Below are 18,263 nucleotides of genomic sequence, written 5' to 3'. Positions count from 1 at the left end.
CACCTGCCTCTGCCTCTTGAGTATTGAGATTAGAGTGTGCTCACACCATACTCAGCTCTGAATGGCTTTCCCAATAGAGATCTGATCATGCCTCACCAAACACAACGGCTCCCACTCTGCAGGAATAACATGAACCTGTCGAGACCGCTCAGAAAAATTGCCATCCAGAGTCCCATCTCTCCCCTTCACGGGTTCTTTATCCTAGACAAAGTTAACTCTCTCAGGTCCTGCTTTCCCTCGAGCTTCACCATGGGCCTCAGTCTAACACTTTCCCACCTCTAATTTTCATCCATATCTTTCTAACCTGAGTGGCTCCTGCATAGTGATTTCTACTTGATACCACCAATGGATTCGAACCCACCAATTTTTCCAACGCCAAAACAATGGTCATAATTGCAGCCTGCGTGGTTTTGATTTTTGTTTGTTTGGGGGTTTTGTTTTGTTTGCCGGGGTCGGTAGCTTGCTTGCTTGGTTTTTGGTTTTTTTTTTTCAAGACAGGGTTTAAATACAATCAATAAAACAGCTTCTTGAAGATAGAAATGTAGATCTCTAATTGCCTAATGTGCAAGTGGCCCTGGGTTCAGTCCCTAGCACTTGGTAAGGCAGTGGTGCAATCCCAGTGAAGACAGGAAGATCAGAAGTTCAAAGTCATCCTCAGCTACTTAGGGAGTTCAAGGACAGTCTGGGTTCCAGAGACCCTATTTCAAAGGAAGAGTTGGGGGAAGGGAGAGAGGGAGGGAGGCAGGGAGGGAGGGAGGGAGGGAGGGAGGGACAAAGAAATGAAGGAAGGAAGGGTTTCTTGGAACACACAGGACCATTGGTTCCCATACTGACCATGGTTGCTTTTCTGCTAGTGTCAGAGCTAAGTGACTATAAATGAAAGTTTATGACTGGCAAAACCAAAACTACCATCTGTCCCTTTTAGATTAAAAGAAGCTTACCCCTAGGTCACAACATCTGTTCCATCTTCCACACTGGGATACAATTCTGATTATGGAGTCTGCTTCTTGCTAGACCCACCCCTGTGAGCTCTGGTTCATGTGGGAGGCAGGCCTTCAAATATGAGTGAGATGTTACTAACATGGAAGGAAGACCTTCACACACACAGAGTTAAAGTGTGAAAACGGGGGGCCTCTGGGACATGTAGAGGAATATAGGAAACAAGGCTATAAGCTTATTGTGAGAGAAAACGAGGAAGAGCTTTGAAGGCCCAGAGCCTTCTATTCTGAACTGCAACCAATGCTGAGCTCTTGTTTTCTTTCTCCTTCTATTTCTTTTTTGTGGTCCTGAGGATACCTAATCTTCTTTTTACTTTTCATTTTCCAACAGTTTCACCAGCCTTGAATTCCCCCTGTGGTCTATTCAAGGCTTTGAATCTTCAATACATTTGTTTGCCTGGGTCTCCCAAGTGACTGAAATTATAGGTCTGGACCTCTAATCCAGACTCTAGGTAGCCAATAGTCCAGGCCTAGAGTTAGGAGGTGGGGTCAAATTCAAAGCAGAGCACCTAATGGAGTAAGCACAACACCTAATGGCGGGGTAAATATAGTGCAGGAAAGAATGAGGTAAGCTAGGACTACCCAGGAGCTTGGAGGCAGGGCCAACAGCTGATCCAGAGCAAGATCCACATTCCGAGCCTGACAACCAGGAGGCCAGCTAAGGGCAGAGGTGAATGAGCGCTACGTCTGGCCCTTGGCCTTCACAACCTCATTCTCTGATGAAGCACCTGCTTGTGTTGCCTGCTTTCTGTACCAGGAGAGTTGCAATGGATGCGAATGCAGGCTGGGTCTGGGCTCACTCATTCGGTACCCAGTAGTACCTGTGTCTCCTTCCACACAGAAGCCTAGGACTTGACATGAAGGACATACAGACTCACTCCCTGCAAAGCCACTGACCCCACTACTGAGCTTTGAAAGAGGCTCTGTGGGGAGTTCAAGGCAGCACCTGCTATAGATCTGCCACTTCTGCAGCCTGCAAGCCCAAACAAGCCCGGGGTATCAGGTAAGAGAGGATCTGACTCTATGGCTCTGCCAATGACCAAGCCTGTGACCCTCAGCGGTTTTCCAGGCCCTTCCTGTGCTCCTAATGCCCCATCTGTGGAGCAGCCAGGTAGAGATGAACTCTAAGGGCTTTTCCTGCTGTCTGGCCTGCACAGCGCTGAGGCACAACTAGTTCCCCATTTAGTGGAAGATCCAGTGACAAGCGGTCACTCCAAAACTGCCTGTCAGACACTGCTACCTTGAACTTCCTCCCTCTGCAAATCTTACCAGCCAGTTTCCCAGGTGCAGCAAGCACATCCCCCCCAAACATGACCTACCTCTTCTCCAACCACCAGGGGAATTGCTCTCCCAGTAACAGGGACTGTTCAGAGGTGCCAACGCTACTCCTAGGGCCCTAGAGAACCAATTAAGGTGAGGAAACTGTTCTTGAACTAAAAAGCTATCCTGCTGACAGGGCTCCAGAGCTCTAGCTTCTGCACCTGCTACACACCATGGCTCCGTTCAGGTCAGCAGCCCACCTCCACCTGAGAGACCTGGGGTACCGTTTGCCTCAGACCCCACCCATTTGGACATGTTGACCCCACCCGTTTGGACATGCTGTTTAACATGCATATTCGAAAAAGCAAGCGGCAGTCAGCTGCCTCTCGGGCTCCTGCAGCCAGTTCTGCAGTCTCCCATCCTCACCAAGGCCATTAGAGCCCCTCCAGCTGAGCTGCTCATTAAGATTAGAGAAATTTCCCTCTCTGACTCTGAGGTTGTAGCATCTTGCATCACTTCCCCTTCTCTCTGTCCTCCCAAAGCCCCCAAGGCCTGCCCACCAAGGGACAGTGATTACTCCCCCTTTCAGCATTAAGAGCATACAAGGAATATGCTATTACCCTTAGCTCGCTTCAGGAACTATCTAGCTGCCGTGGTTAGTTGGTGTTCAAACCACTTACCAGGTTCAACCTGGAAAGCCAAAGAGGAGCTGGGACTGCCCGCACTATCAGTGCTAGAGTCTGAAAGAGCTCCAGAGACGTGAGCTCTAGATCAGGGATCCTCCGACATCTCATGCTCTCTTCTACTTTGAAAATCAGAAAAGTATGATTCTAAACAGGTAGCTTCTAAAATCTGTATATGAAAACCAGTCTCTCAGTAACAAATTACTTAGTTTCTTGGAAGAGAAGGAGTAATTTTCCTTTTACTCACGTGGGGAAGGAAACGTCCAGTTAGTTACCCTCCCTGGCCTAAAGCAAAAATTAAAACAAACAGAACCTTCAGCATCTTGAAGTCAGAGCTGGGACTCGGGAAATGTCAGTGGTGGCAATATTTCTGCAGAGCCAGTTGAATTTACCCTAAGTACTCAGCAGACAAGTTTCCAGGCAGAGTTTGACCCTGGACTATTTTCAATGAGAGACTTAAAGGGAAGCACGGAGGTTCTTGCACTTATGATGGACTTAGAGTCTAATAACTCACATAGGTTGAAAATATAAACGAACCCGGATGGTGGCGGTGCATACATTTAACCTTAGCACTCGGGAAGCAGAGGGAGTTCTCTGAGTTTGAGGCCAGCCTGGTCTGCAGAGTGAGTTCCAGGAGAGCCAGGAATACACAGAGAAACCCTGTCTCAAAAAGAGAAAGGAAGGAAGGAAGGAAGGAAGGAAGGAAGGAAGGAAGGAAGGAAGGAAGGAAGGAAGGAAGGAAGGAAGGAAGGAAGAAAAGAAGGAAGGAAGGAAGGAAGGAAGGAGAGAAAAGAAAAGAAAATGGGAAAATGCATCCAGTTCTCTCAGCCTAGTGAACATCATAGCTTGGCTTGCCAACGGCAAACTCCAGATACTGGCGAGGGGCCTTGAGTTGGTCAATGCACCTAACACTAACACTATTTTTATAAAGTATTCAATGTCTTGTGAGATAAGGAACTTTCTGACTCCCAGGCAGGGTTCTCATTGTATGAGTAGCTACCTTCTCGGTATCCAGTCTTATGCACACATCAATTCCTGCCCTTACTCTGGTCTCCATTAGTAGCCTTTAAATATGTTGTCCGTGCAGGCGGCACACCTCTCTGTTCCCAACACTCAAGAAGGTAGAGGCAGGAGTATCAGAGGTCCAAGGTCATCCTTAGCTACATAGTTCAAGAACAGCCTGAGCTGTCCCTCAACCTGTCTCAACAGAGAAAAATATACACCCCTTAGTCTGCAGGTGTTTTTAACTACCTTATAGAACTGTTAGATTTAGAACAGGTAACACAGGCCCAGTACAGTATGTACCAGGGTGTTTGAATCTTTGTTCCTGCAGAAAGGAGCAGGGTCAAGTGTGAAGGGAGTGCACATTTACAGGCTGGAGTCATGGGAGATTTGTGGACTCAGGGCCCTGTTACTCGGTTAATGAGTGTTCAAGTCCAGAGCCTATGGCATATTTGGCTGGCTGTGGTGTGGCCGAATCAGAAAGCACAATCCCCTGGAAGAGAACATGTCCAGCTGATACAGGGGCCAAGGAAGTGTACTACAGAGTAGAACTACAGCTGGACGGACCCCCAAGTCCAGGCAAAGACCTTTTTTCATTCAACAAGATGACTCCTTGCTCTGCTTGGCAATGGAAGAAACACTCATTAAGATGGATTTGACCCTGTGCAACGTTACACTATCTGGCTGGAGGTAGGGGCCCTAGAAACCTATTTATCCATGGCCTCTGTTCATCCTCCCTACCTTCCCTCTAGCTGCTACCACATTTCACTTAACAAACCTGGCAGAAGAGGATACGTCTCCTAGTATCGGAGACCCTACTGGGTAAAATGGCAGTGCTATGAGCTCTTTCCAAAGAACCAGGAACCAAGCATAATTTCTCAAACTACGTCCAGGGATTCAGGTTCAAATATGGCATTTCTCACAAGACTTGCCAGAGAGGGGGTGACAGCTCTGCCTTCCCCAGACAGCTTGCTTGGATGACACTCCTTTAGTCCTTAAAAAATGTTTAGTCATTAACTTAACGCCCAACAGTCCCAAGCACACAGAGAGCCTCTGGTTCACTGCTCCTGGGCCTGAACGGTGTTTACTGATTCATTTTCACTTAGGATGACAGCTCCTTGAAGTGCAGGCCTTAGTTTTCATCTTCTACACTGTAAATGGCACGGGGCCTGGCACACGGCAGTCAGTGTATACCTGTGGAGGGGATGGATACAAACCAACAAACACCGCGCTCACAGTCCTGGTAACTCCAAGCAATGAAGAGAAAACGCATTCCACTCTGTACCCACAAATGCAAACATGGAGGGTAACAATGACCACATCATAAGAACAAAAGATGCAGGCTGGAGAGATGACTCGGGGGTTAAGAGCACTGGCTGCTCTTGCAGAAGACCCAGGCTCAGTTCCCAGCACCCTCACCAGATGGCTCACAACTGCTTGTAATTCCAGTTCCAGGACATCTGATTACCCCCTTCTGATCCCTGCAGGCTCCTGCACACACGTAGGATACACACATATACTCAGGCATACAAATGTACACATAATTTCTAATTATTTTTAAAATAATATAAGATACCAAATAAATAATCGATTAACTTTCTATTTCCAAATCAAGTGCCTTATATCTATAGGCCTTTTCCTCCTCCATCTTTGTTTTGACTTATCCTAGATATCAGCATTTTTCATCATTTCTTAGTGCTTTACTCTATTTTATGTACATTTTCTCATTTGATTTTTATAACTATATTAGTCAGGGTTCTAGAGTTGTGGAACATATGCAATGTCTTTCTATATTGAGGGGATTTATTATGATGACTTACAGTCTGTAGTCCAACTCCCTGACAATGGTCAACTGTGAATGGGAAGTCCAGGAATCTAGAAGTTGCTCAGTCCCACGAGGCTGGTTGTTTCAGCTGGTCTACAGAAGTAGATCCCAACAGATGCGCTGGCAGGTAAAGGGTAGCCACGAAGAAGAGCAAATCTTCCTTCTTCCTTGTCTCCAGCAGAAGGTGTGACCGGGATTAAAGGTGTGTGCCACCACACCCTAGATCTGGGACTTGTTTTGTCCCAGGCTGACCTTGAACTCAGAGATCTCCTTGCCTTAGTTTCCTGGAATTAAAGGCGAGTACTACCTGGCCTGGGCCTAAGCTTTTCATGGCCACTATGCCTCAAGATCTCCATGCCAAGATCCAGGTCAGAAACTTGGTCTTCCAGCCTCAAGATCTAGATCATAGGTGAGCCCTCCAATTCTGGATTGTAATTCCTTCCAGATATAGTCAAGTTGACAACCAGGAATAGCCACTACAATAACATGGGCTGTTTTCTACTGTCATCATATAGGCAAAAACAAACAAACACTTTAAGCACAGAGAACCCCTTATTCAAGAAATGTGTCCCTACATGGTGGAGACCATTACAGAAAACCATAACCCATGAAGGTGCAGTGAACATGTGACTGTGTGATACCTAGCCCCAGCTGATACGCCTACAACACACCCATGCACCTCAGGCTTAGGGACCACAGCAGCGAAGAGGGTGGAAAGATTGCAGGAGCCAGAGAAACAGGAAGCTTGCTGTGAGCTTCATCTCCTAAAAATTGTCAGAGAAGCTACGCCCATTAAGTCTCACCAAGGCCACACCTAAACAAGACCTGAACAAAGACCACACTAACAAACGTGCTAACTAGAAACAGGGATGTCTCACCAGGCCCCAACCCTACACAAAGAACTACAGGCAACCAAGGAATGCTGAGAGCAGGAGAAATAGCCCCCCCACTCGGGATAAGACCCCCAACATTATCCAATAACAGAATGGTCGGCCTTGAAAATATATACACATAAGTAACACATGGACTACTCAGGTTATATTTCTGTATTTAGGAATTATAGATAGAAAGAAACAGAGAGAACAATAATTAAAGAATTAATGAGTAATTATATTATATAATTATATATAATATATAATTATATGTCTATATTTAGGAATGATAGATAGATAGATAGATGATAGATAGATAGATAGATAGATAGATAGATAGATAGATAGATAGATAGCAGTAATTATAGAAAAAGAGGCCATGAATTTGAGAGGGAATAAGTAAAGTATACGCAGGAGTGGTTGGAGGGGAGAAATGTTCTAATTCTATTTTAATTTCAAAAAAATTTTAAAAGGTATAAAAACATCAAGCTGGGGCTGGAGAGATGGCTCAGAGGTTAAGAGCACTGACTGCTCTTCCAGAGGCCCTAAGTTCAATTCCCAGCAACCACATGGTGGCTCACAACCATCTGTAATGAGATCCGATGCCCTCTTCTGGTGTGTCTGAAGACAGCTACAGTGTACTTATAATAAATGAATAAATCTTTAAAAGAAAAATCAAGCTGGAGAGATGGCTCAGTAGTTGAGAGCACTGGCTGCTCTTCCCGAGGATCTGGGTTCAGTTCCCAGCACCCACATGGTGGCTCACTATCTGTATCCCAGAGGACCCAGCACCCTTACACAGACACACGTGCAGGGGAAACACTGCATGGTGCACATAGAATAAAAATAAACAATTTTCAAAAGGAGAAGAAATAAATCCAGAATTAAAAAGAATAAACAAAGACAAAGGAAGAGGAGGAGGAGGAGGAAGGAAGAAATGAAGTTCCCCAAGTCATACAATCAGTAAGTTGGCAGGCGGATCAGGATGGGCACTCGGAGACCCACATATGCTGACATCAAGTCTTATATTTTGATTCCCCACAGTGCTTAGAACAATTGGGAAAACAACATCATGATTATAATAATTGTTGTTGATATTAATTAATATGCTAAGTTTATAATGTTTGCGGGCTTTTTTTTTTTTTTTTTTTTTTAAAAATTGTACCAATATGGAACTCCCTATGTAGACCAGGCTGTCCTCAGACTCACAGAGATCCACCTGCCTCTGCCTCGCTGGGACTAAAGGTACACACCGCTACTCCTGGCCAATGTTCTAATTTTAGTTTTAAAAAGTCATTGAGACAAAAAAAAAAAAGTTACTGAGACATGTCAGTTCACATTAGAAATCTTAAATAAAATCAAAGACCCAAGAAATAAAACTATAAAATTCTTAGGAGAAAAATAAAAAGCTTTATCATATTGGATATGGTAATGATTTCTTGGAAATGAAATAAAAGCATAAGTAACAAAAGAAAGTTAGATTTCATCATAATCAAAAATTGGTGCCTCCATCCCTCTTGGGAGGAAGAGGAAAGCAATCATGGGGAGGGGGCAGAGGGAGGGAGGGACCTGGGTGGGAGAGGGGATAGGGAGGGGAAAAGGGGGAAAATCAGGTAGTGGGGTGGGGATGGAGAACAGGACTGAAGCCCCGAGGGCCAGCAGAAAGAATGGAAATAGGCGACCTCGGGAGGAAGGAGGTTGGGAGAACCCTCTAGAATGTACCAGAGCCCTGGGAGGTGAGCGACTCTCAGGACTCAAAGGACATCTCAGACCTTAGATGAAATGCCCTACAGTGGGGAGAGGGAACCTGAAGAGCCCACCTCTAGTGGCGGGATGGGGTTGTCATTCCACAGTCAAAAACTCTGACCCAAAACTGTTCCTGTCTAAAAGAACTGCAGGGACAAAAAAGAGCCTGAGGGAAGGAGATCTGGTGACAGCCCAAATTGGGATCCAGCTCTAGGGGAGGCCCCAAGGCCTGATGCTATTACAGATGCTATGGTGTGCTTACAGACAGGAGTCTAGCCTGGCTGCCCTCTGAGAGACCCAACAAGCAGCTGAGTCAGATGCAGATACTTACACTCAACCAACAGACAGAAGCTGGAAGAAGCTGAGGAGGAGGGTGACCCCAGGTCTCAACTGACCTGGACTCCTGAGATCTCTCAGACACTGGGCCACCAACCAGGCAGCATACCCCAGCTGATATGAGGCCCCTGACACACACACAGCAGAGGGCTGTCTGGTCTGGCATCAGTGAGAGAAGATGCACCTAACCCTTGAGAGACGTGAGGCCCCAGGGAGTGGGGAGGGCTAATGGGGTGGGATATCCACTTGGAGACTGGGCGGAGAGGGGGCAGGTATGGGATGAGGAAGAGTCGGAGGGCTGACCGGGAGGGGGATAATGACTGGACTGTAAAAAATGATTAGAGAGTTAAAAAAAAAAAAAAAAACTGGTACATTAGCAAGATGAAAAGCAGCCTACAGAACTGAAGAAAATATTTGCAAATCAAGCACCTGATAAGGGACTAATAACCAGACTGCATACTGAACTGTGGTATTCAATGGCAGAAAAACCCAGGTGACAAAGTCAAGCCTGCCACACTGTATCCTTTAAACAGCAACTTCCTGTGCCCATCATGTTTCTGGGAGCCACCATTCTATTTTCTGTCACTATGAATCTGGCTCTAGGTGTCACATTCAACAGCACCCCGCCTTGCGAAGAGTTCTTTATATATAGCCTAGGTAGTAACACGTTTTCCAGATTCACCCTCTGTAAATGCACTCCATTCCCAGAATGGTTTAAGTGAGGACATCTTAATTCCTTCCGTTTGCTTTTGGTCTAAGAAATCTTATGTGACCCCAGGTTTATGAGGATACAAAACAAACATTTACTGATAACAAATTAAAAAGGAAAGGGGTTGGGAATTTAGCTCAGTGGTAGAGCGCTTGCCTAGCAAGCACAAGGCCCTGGGTTCGGTCCCCAGCTCCGAAAAAAAGAAAAAAGAAATAAATAAATAAAAAGGAAATAATTGCTCAACAATTCTTTGGCATACATATAATTTTGCCATTTATAAAAGCAAGTATTAAAGACGCCAGCACCCCTGTAAAATGCTGAACACGGCAACACACGCCTGTAGGCCACGCTTTGGGGACGGACAGGAGGGTCCCTGGGGCTTGCCCATCTAGCTAATCAGCAGCTCCGGCTTCACTGAGAGAAGACCCTGTCTCAAAAAACTAAGGTGGAGAGAAAAGAAGAAATACATCAATCTCCTGCCTCTACACAAATTCACACACGTGTACACACACACACACACACACATACACACACACACACAATACACACACTATGTACTAATGTATGTATATACAAACATACAGAAGACACAATCTCACCAGGTAACCCTGGCTGTCCTGAAACTCTCAATGTAGATCAGGCTGGCCTCAAATCCACAGAGATCTGCCTCTGCCTCCCAAGTGGTGGGATTAATAGCATGTACCACCACACCTGATATAATGTTTTTAATGTCTAATGAACAAAGTTTAGTTTCAAAGCTCATATATTAGTTTTTAAAATGCAAGTACACAGCCAGGCATGGTAGCACTTTCTTATAATGCCAGCATTTGGGAATCTGGGGCCAGAAGGTCTCTGTGAGTTTGAGATTATTCTGACTTCCTTATTAAGTTCCAGGCCAGCCTGGGCCACAGCACTACAAACTGCGTGTCCAGCAGGAATGAAAATATTCTGAGGAGACACTTGTGACAGACTAATGAAAGAGTGGACCCTCAGAAATCAGAATTTCCCTAGGAATCTCCAGCTTCAAGGAAAAATGACTGAAGCCTTGAGGCAACCAGGCGGGCATGGGGGTGGGGAATTATCTACAGGAGAGACAGGAGCTGAGACCATGGTTGATAGAGGCCCACATCTTGACCAGACTGCTTAGTTCTGTGTATCCCTTGCCTGGCATTTAATCCCTACCCTCCTGTCAGGACCTAGAAGATAGACTTAGAAGATGACTGGATCTCTAGACCTCTTCCCAGTGGGGCCACAGTGAATTATCCTTCTTTTTCTGCTCTTCACTATTAATTTGGCTTATGGAAGATGGATGGCCAAGCGCGACCTGTTGGGACCCAGGTATAACTCCAGGTCTACTAACAGCATAAGACTCTGATTCAAAAAAGAAAAGAAAAATTGAAAATATACGCTATTTTCTCTGTATTCTAAACTCACAGTCGACTAAAAGAGATTACCTTCTTGCCATGGATTCAGAGAATCAAAATCCAGATTTAAAGTCCACTTTTAGCCCAGATAACTCAAAGAAAACCTCGATTTGTGTTACTCTTCGTTTCAGTTATACTGTAGAAAACAAACTAAACAGTAAAGATTTTCACTCCACACTGCCTGAGTCTCACTCGCCCTGCCAGGAACACTGACAGAAAGGGACCTGCTTCTGGTCCCCCGGGACTTCACAGCTCTCTGTGCTACTGTTTCCTAGGAAACCTGACAGTCAGGAGTAAGGTACTCACTCCCCGCTGCGGGGCAGCAGTTTCAGCAGTGGGTAGTTCAACATGGTTCTTGTTCAAAATCTGTCCCTGACCAGCGCTGGGAGGCCAGCCCTTCTCTCTCTGCCAGGAAAGCTGCGGACACCAGGCCATATCCTCTGGATCTTTAGATGGAGGCAGTCAAACCCTGAATCAAAATCTCGAAAGGCTTCCTAGTCTGCCACCAACTTGAGGAAACCCCAGAGATGAAAGTTCCCCAGCTTACACACCCCAGAGGGTTTGCTGTGTCTCCTGGATTCCCTAGAGATGCCTTCAGCAATGACTGTCCCTTGGGCATTTAGATTCTGACTCCCTCTTCACCTGACGCCTTTGAAACAGGAAGAGGCCTGACCTGTACACTGAGGCAGACCGTGAGGTTTCGTACTTACCACCTGGGGCTGTCCAGTAAGCCCGGGGAACATGCCCTAGCTCCTGCAAGCAGCCCTGGAAGCAGGCCTTGCAGAGCAGATGTTGGCACGGTAAAAGCCGAGAGCCCTCCGCTCGTAGGTCTCCTCTGCACATAGAGCAGGTCGGTGCCACAGCTTCCACACATCCATCTGTTGAGCAGAGAAGCTGCCTTGGAAAACTCAAACCCAGGCCTGGGCCCATGTCTCACCTGCGTCTGGGGCCTCACCTTTTCCACCGACATCCTCGCGAGTGAAGCAGTGTGTAGAGCCAGCACCCTGCAAGTGAAGCACAACGCAGAGGGACTTATTCTTTGGGTGGGAGAAGTTCTTGGGCGGGTAAGAAGGCCTCGGAGGTCCGAGTCATGACCTTCAGTCTCAACCCTGTACTGAGAGTCAAGCATCTTCAGTGTAAAAACCATTCCCGGGGGTGTCTGCTAGGTTCTGTGTTTCTAAGGAGCTTGATGGGCGTCAAAAGTGCCCCAGACCACTCGTGCCTCTCCTCGCTGGCGAACAGGGTGATCCAAGTGATCCCAACCCTTTGGGAAAGGGTTGAAGATTTATAAAGTTTACATACTCATATTAATCCTCACAAACTCCCCCTGGAAATAGAGATCATAACACTTTTACAAATCAAATAAACCAGGAGGTACAGGCTGAGGAAGATGAGGCGCTCAGAAGCAGGATAACGCACCAAGACAAAGCTCAAATCCTAGACACCACATCCTGAATTGCTGGAATATTCTCAGGCTCAGACCCTTTCACAGATTTTTTTTTCATGAGTTCTAATATTTTTTTTTAAGATTTATTTATTTTATGTATATGAGACACTGTCGCTGTCTTCAGACACACAGAAGAGGGCATCGGATCTCATTACAGGTGGTCGTGAGCCGCCATGTGGTTGCTGGGAATTGAACTCAGGACCTCTGGGAGAGCAGTCAGTGCTCTTAACCACTGAACCATCTCTCCAGCCCCTAATAATTTTTTTAATGTTTTATTTTTAAAGTGTGTGTGTGTGTGTGTGTGTGTTGTGTGTGTGTTTGTGTGTGTGTTTACATATGCACATGCATGCAGTTGCCTGCAAAGACCAGAAGAGGGCAACAGCTGCCTGTGTAGGTGCTGGGAACCAAACCGCAAGACCTCTCTATAAGGGCCACCTTTCCAGCCCCGGATTTTTTTTTTGTTTGTTTGGTTGGTTGGTTGGTTGTTTTTTTTTTTTTTTTTTTTTTGGTTATAGGGTCTTAAAGGTTTTATTTTACCTGTATAGATGTTTTACCTGCGTGTGTGTTTGTGCACTAGGTGTGGACTTAGTGCCCACAGACTCCATAAGATGGTATCTAATCCTTGGGACTGAAGTTGCAAAGGGTTATGAGTTGCCACTGTGGATGATAGAAAATGAACTCAGGTCCTCTGGAAAAGCAGCCATTGCTCTTAACCACTGAACCATTGCTCTGGCCCTCCAATAATTTGCTTAAATCCTGTTTCTATATCATTTACATGTTCACCCTAAGATTTTAGGGACAGTATTGAACCCATGAGCTCACTCACAGCAAACAATACTACTTACCTGAGATTAATTAGGAGAAAGACTGACATGAGAACCATGCATTCTTGCCACATGGAGCTTATATGGCACTGTTGGACATCATATTATCGTGTTTACCAAACTTAGCTGCACAAGTGAGAAGCATGTTTAAACTGCGGTGGTAAATTTAGTTTGAAGAAACTTTATCTGCATATGAAATTAACACTGCTAATCTGGCTGTTTGGGTCTTGTAGGTTTTATCATGTTTGAATAATGGTAGTGCAACCTCATAAGTTATGGCCAAAAGGAGCTTGTGTCTACTTTTGTATCTGTATTTAATAACTATGTTATTCAGTCTGCCTGGGACTCTGCAATTATGCAAGTGCAAGTCTAGACCTTTAAGAACCAAGCACACTAAGGAAAATAGTGATGAGACTTGGGGAGACCCCTTAAGTCCAGGAAGGTACCACCATGCAGATGGACGGATGTTGTGGGAGTCCTCTGCAAACCCCAGGCCCCACAGAGTAATGATCCACATGGGGTGAGGAGGAGGTCTTGTTCAACATGACTCAGTAGCTATTGTTGGTTCAAGCTTCTAGAGTCTGAAATCAGGCATTTTAGGCACATTTAAGAGTACGGTACAATTTGGGGGGAAAAAGTCCTGGTATAATACAATCCCATATACACAAGGAGGCATAATTAGATTGAAACTCATCTCAAAGTACATGTCACTTCTTCCTTAAAGATGGGTTTTAGAGAAAGACTACATGTGTTATCTTAAGGGCCTAAAGCAGTAGTTCTCAACCTTCCTAATGCTGCGAACCCTTAAGACAGCTCCTTATAAAATTATTTCCTTATTGCTACTTCTTAACTATAATTTCCTACTGTCATGAATCGTGATGTAAGTATCTGACGTGCAGGATATCTGATATGTGACTGCCGTGATAGGAATTGTGAACTCTATTGAAAGCCTTGGGCCTAGAGGCAAGATCTGGGGTTGTCTCCATCACACAGAAAGCACAAAGGCCATCTAGACTATTACATGTTTCCATCCTGCTTGTGGGAGCCTGGGAGAGCCTCTGGACACACAGACAACACGAGGCTCATCTAGGCTTTGGCTATCTCTGTTCCTGGCCTTCTGGGTAAAAGCAGATTATACTTTTTTCCCCTTGAAACATCCCTGGTTCCCCCGGTGCTATCTGCGAGCCTAGGCTCCTTTGTGTTCCCATCAGGATGGACTTTCCCTTCCAGTCCTGTGGGCACATCACAAGGTTAATTCCTAGAAGCAGACAGCAGCTCCAGTAGAGGAGAGTGGGTCTCTTAGCAGGTTTAAGTGCGTGGGTTAGTTGACTGCATCAGATCAGTGGTTCTCAAACTTTGTGGCTTGAAATCCACTTTTTTCCCTTAAAGATAGTGCCTTGTTTTTGTAGCTCTGGCTGGCCTAGAAGTCACTACAGATCAAGCTAGCCTCGAGCACATCAGGACTTAATTTGGCAGCAGAATCTGGCAGCTCTGTCCATGTGATTCTGGCTTTGTAGTCATGAAGGATGCCAGAGCAGGAAGCTGTCAGGGTCACTGAAGGACAGAGGCCAAGGAGTCTCGAGAGACCACTGCATGAAGCCGTAAGGAAATCGCAGGAAGCTGATGATCCCAGAACCCTGGGAGTTTGCCGAGGACAGGTGCAGCCTTGGAGTGAGGAGGTGTGCCTGTCACAGGCAGCAGAGATGGAGGGACAGGACTACCCAAGCCCTCTGGAGTCACGACGATTCCAACAGAGGTTAGACATGGAGCTGCAGGATGAGGTGTTGCCTTGCTGGGTTCAGCTTTGGTCTGACCTTTTCTCGGTATGTTTCACTTCTCCTTTTTGGAATGGACATGTGTATTCTGTGTTTTGATTTCCTAGAGGCTCACATTTAAGGATTTGTCCTGGGTTTCAGTGGCGACTGTGATGTTGAGACTGTTAATGACCATGGGGATATTTGAAGGTAGCGTCAATGTTGCGTTATGAGATGAAAATGAAATTTCAAACGCTGTGGTTGAGGATCAAGAGGACAGGGGTGGGACTGTTGTGTTATGTTTCATTGATGAGATTTGGAATCACCTCTGCATTGAGGGTGTTTTCAGAAAGGTTTCCTGAGCAGAGAAGGCTTCCTGAACATGGGTCACACCGTGCCGTGGGGGCCTGGACTGGATAAGAGAGGATGTGACCTGAGTATCAGACTCACCTCTCTGATTCCTGACTGCAGGTGAAATGTGGCTGATGGCGCCATGCATCGACATGTTAACCCAGTAAAACGATGTTAGTATTGTTATGAAAAATGTTTGAACTTATGAACCAACCCCTAAAAGGGTCCCTTCAGTGTTTACAGGCCACGGGTCACATGAGAATCCTGGACACTCGGGGAGGTAAGACCATCACCAGCAAACACTGTGCAAGCTGGGGAGAGAGATAGCTACTTCGTTCTTGTTTTCAGAGGATGAGAGATTTAAGGCATAGCTAGGCAGTACTTTCCTGGTCTGAGGCGACCCTTCATAATCCTCCTCTGCTGCTCTTCCCTGTAGCTTGGGACATTTCCTCCTGACCCAGGAGTTCAGAAGATTATACTTAAGCCAGGGATACCAAATTACAATTTCTACAGGAAACAAGGCTTCCTACGTACAATCCCCACATAAAAGAACCTGGGTCCAGTGTTACCAAATCTTCATTTTGTTTATTTTTGGCTTTTCTAGGCAAGGTCTCTGTGTAGCCCTGGCTACCCTGGAACTAGCTCTGTACACCAGGCTGGTTTGAACTTAAAGATCTGCCTGCCTCTGTCTCCCGGATGCTGGGATCAATGCCACTACTACTTGGCTGACTTTTTTCAAAACACCAGAATCTAGGTTTTTATTTGCACTTTAAAATGTTGAGACCAGGGAGATGGCTCAGTAGGTAAAGTCATTGCTAGGCAAGCATGAGGGCCTGAGTTCAACTCTCCAGAGCCCAGGAAAAAGTTGGGCAGAGTAGTCTGTGCCTCAGTGCCAGTGCTGGGAGATAGAGACCAGAGGCCTGGGAGATCACTGAGCCATTGAGGAAGCACACGTGTCCACAGACCTGCATATAACACACAGAGACAGACACACAGACAGACAGATGTCAGCAACTATTTCAGTCATCTCTTATCATTGTAGCCTGAAATAATCTCATTTGTGTAGGGAAAGGGTTTGACTCAGCCATCCCAGAGTGTGATGAGGTGGACAGGAGTCTGGTAGGTCTACACCTCAAATGAGCTAAAGGCCTCCCACGAGGCTCTGTGTCTCAAAGGTCCCATCCCATCCCCAACAGCACAAGCTGGGGGAGCATTTAGTGCTGGGTATGGTAGTGTAAACCTTTAATCTTAGCACTTGAGAGGGCAGGGCAGCCTGGTCTATATCACAGGTTCCAGGCCAACCAGTTACATGGTGAGACTGTCTCCAAAAAATAAAAACAAAACACGAGGCCAGAGAGATGTTAAGAGCATTGGCTTCTCTTCCAGAGGTCCTGAGTTCAATTCCCAGCAACAACATGGCGGCTCACAACCATCTGTAATGGAATTTGATGCCCTCTTTTGGTGTGTCTGGAGGAAGTTACAGTGTACTCATATACATAAAATAAATGAATAAAATCTTTTAAAAATTACAAAATAAATCTTAAAAACAAACAAAGAAAACAATAGCGACAACGAAGGTTCAAGATACAGAAACAACAAATTAGGTTTTAAAAGAATAAGAAAACACCACGACTTAACATAGAGCATTCAGCTATGACCTGCGGTTTCCGCCATGGGGAAGCCTAAGCTAAATAAAACTCCACTTAAAAAGTGTGGAAGGAGGGGAACCCTCATCTGCAACATCACCTTGCCACAGGCCACCTGCCTTTAACGTCGCACCACATCTCGTGATCCATGGTAAGGGAACAGCTGCTGGGCGTCTTCAACCTTCCAAGCAATGGTGTGGCAAACCACTCCACATCGCGCTGGGAAGAGAATCCCAGAGACTGTTTGCTTGGGTAAATAAGTTCGAATTATCAACAAAACATAGCATTATGTCTGTGGGAAAATGAGTGAGAAGCGCTGGCGAGAGTACACACCCTGCCACACTGCCGAACACACGTTTTCTGTTTGATTGCGGGATGTCTTAGATACAATCCCGCAGCCATCAGCCCTATAGTATGACGTTGTCATCTTTGTTTACTATTCTCTCTTCCCCTAGGCACCTGGGGTCTATGTATAGTGTCAGGACTGAGTACATACGCCAATCAATACTTGTACAGAGAATGACTGAGTAATACTTGTCTTCGTTCAGAGATTAAAAAGATTCGAGGAGACATGATCTTCCTTCCCAGAGTTCACAGAGCAGGAAGATGAACCCATGCCTCTGTGTTCTCAGAAACTGAATACTGTGAGAGTAAATTAAAACATAAATACGTAAGCCTGTCTTGTTTGGACTATTCGGTAAGCTGGTCTCTGAGACGAGCGCTCTCCTCGTCCTGTGTCGCTGTGCTGGACTTCAGTGGCCAGGCTGTCCATGTCAGTGTCCCACAGACGTGCGGGGAAACGTGTAGGAATGTGACATCAGTAGTTTCGGTACGAGTCAGGCAGCACAGTAAGATTAAAACAAGCACAGTCCAACACGGGAAAGAAACATGACTGGAAATCAAAATCCTCAAATTAGTTTCTCTTTGTCTTTTGCTTTGTGCTTTAGAAAACTCTACCTGCCAGGTGTGGTGTTGCACACTTTTAGTCCCAGCACTTGGGAGGCAGAGGTAGGTGGATCTCTGAATTCTAGGCCAGCCCGGTCCACAGAGTGAATTCAGGACAGCGAGGCTAAACAGAGAAACTCTGTCTCAGAAAACCAAAAAAGAAAGAAAGAAAAAGGGAAGGGGAAGGGGAAGGGGAAGGGAAGGGGGGAAGGGGGGGGGAAGGGGAAGGAAGGGGGAAGGGGGGAAGAGAAGAAAAAGAGGAGAAAAAAGGGAGAGAGAAGAAAGAAAAAGGGGGGAAAAAGAGGGAGGGGGGGAGGGGAGGGGGAGAGGGGGGGGGGGGGGGGGGGGGGGGGGGGGGGGGGGGGGGGGGGGGGGGGGGGGGGGGGGGGGGGGGGGGGGGGGGGGGGGGGGGGGGGGGGGAAGGGGAGGAAGAGGGGGAAG

At 46.2% G+C, this 18,263-nt stretch overlaps 1 protein-coding gene across 1 annotated transcript in view; it reads right to left on the bottom strand.

The window, feature by feature from the left end:
* Positions 1-11,785, bottom strand: part of Trim66 (tripartite motif containing 66) — a 54,555-nt gene extending 42,770 nt beyond the window's left edge. Inside the window, exon 1 of the mRNA XM_032892939.1 lies at positions 11,566-11,785. Within this exon, the coding sequence (XP_032748830.1) occupies positions 11,566-11,785 (220 nt within the window). The remainder of the gene's footprint in view (positions 1-11,565) is intronic.
* Between the last annotated feature and the right edge of the window lie 6,478 nt (positions 11,786-18,263).

Source organism: Rattus rattus, chromosome 2 (genome assembly GCF_011064425.1).
Source record: "Rattus rattus isolate New Zealand chromosome 2, Rrattus_CSIRO_v1, whole genome shotgun sequence".
Lineage (NCBI taxonomy): Eukaryota > Metazoa > Chordata > Mammalia > Rodentia > Muridae > Rattus > Rattus rattus.
This window is presented reverse-complemented; position numbering and strand designations above follow the sequence as displayed.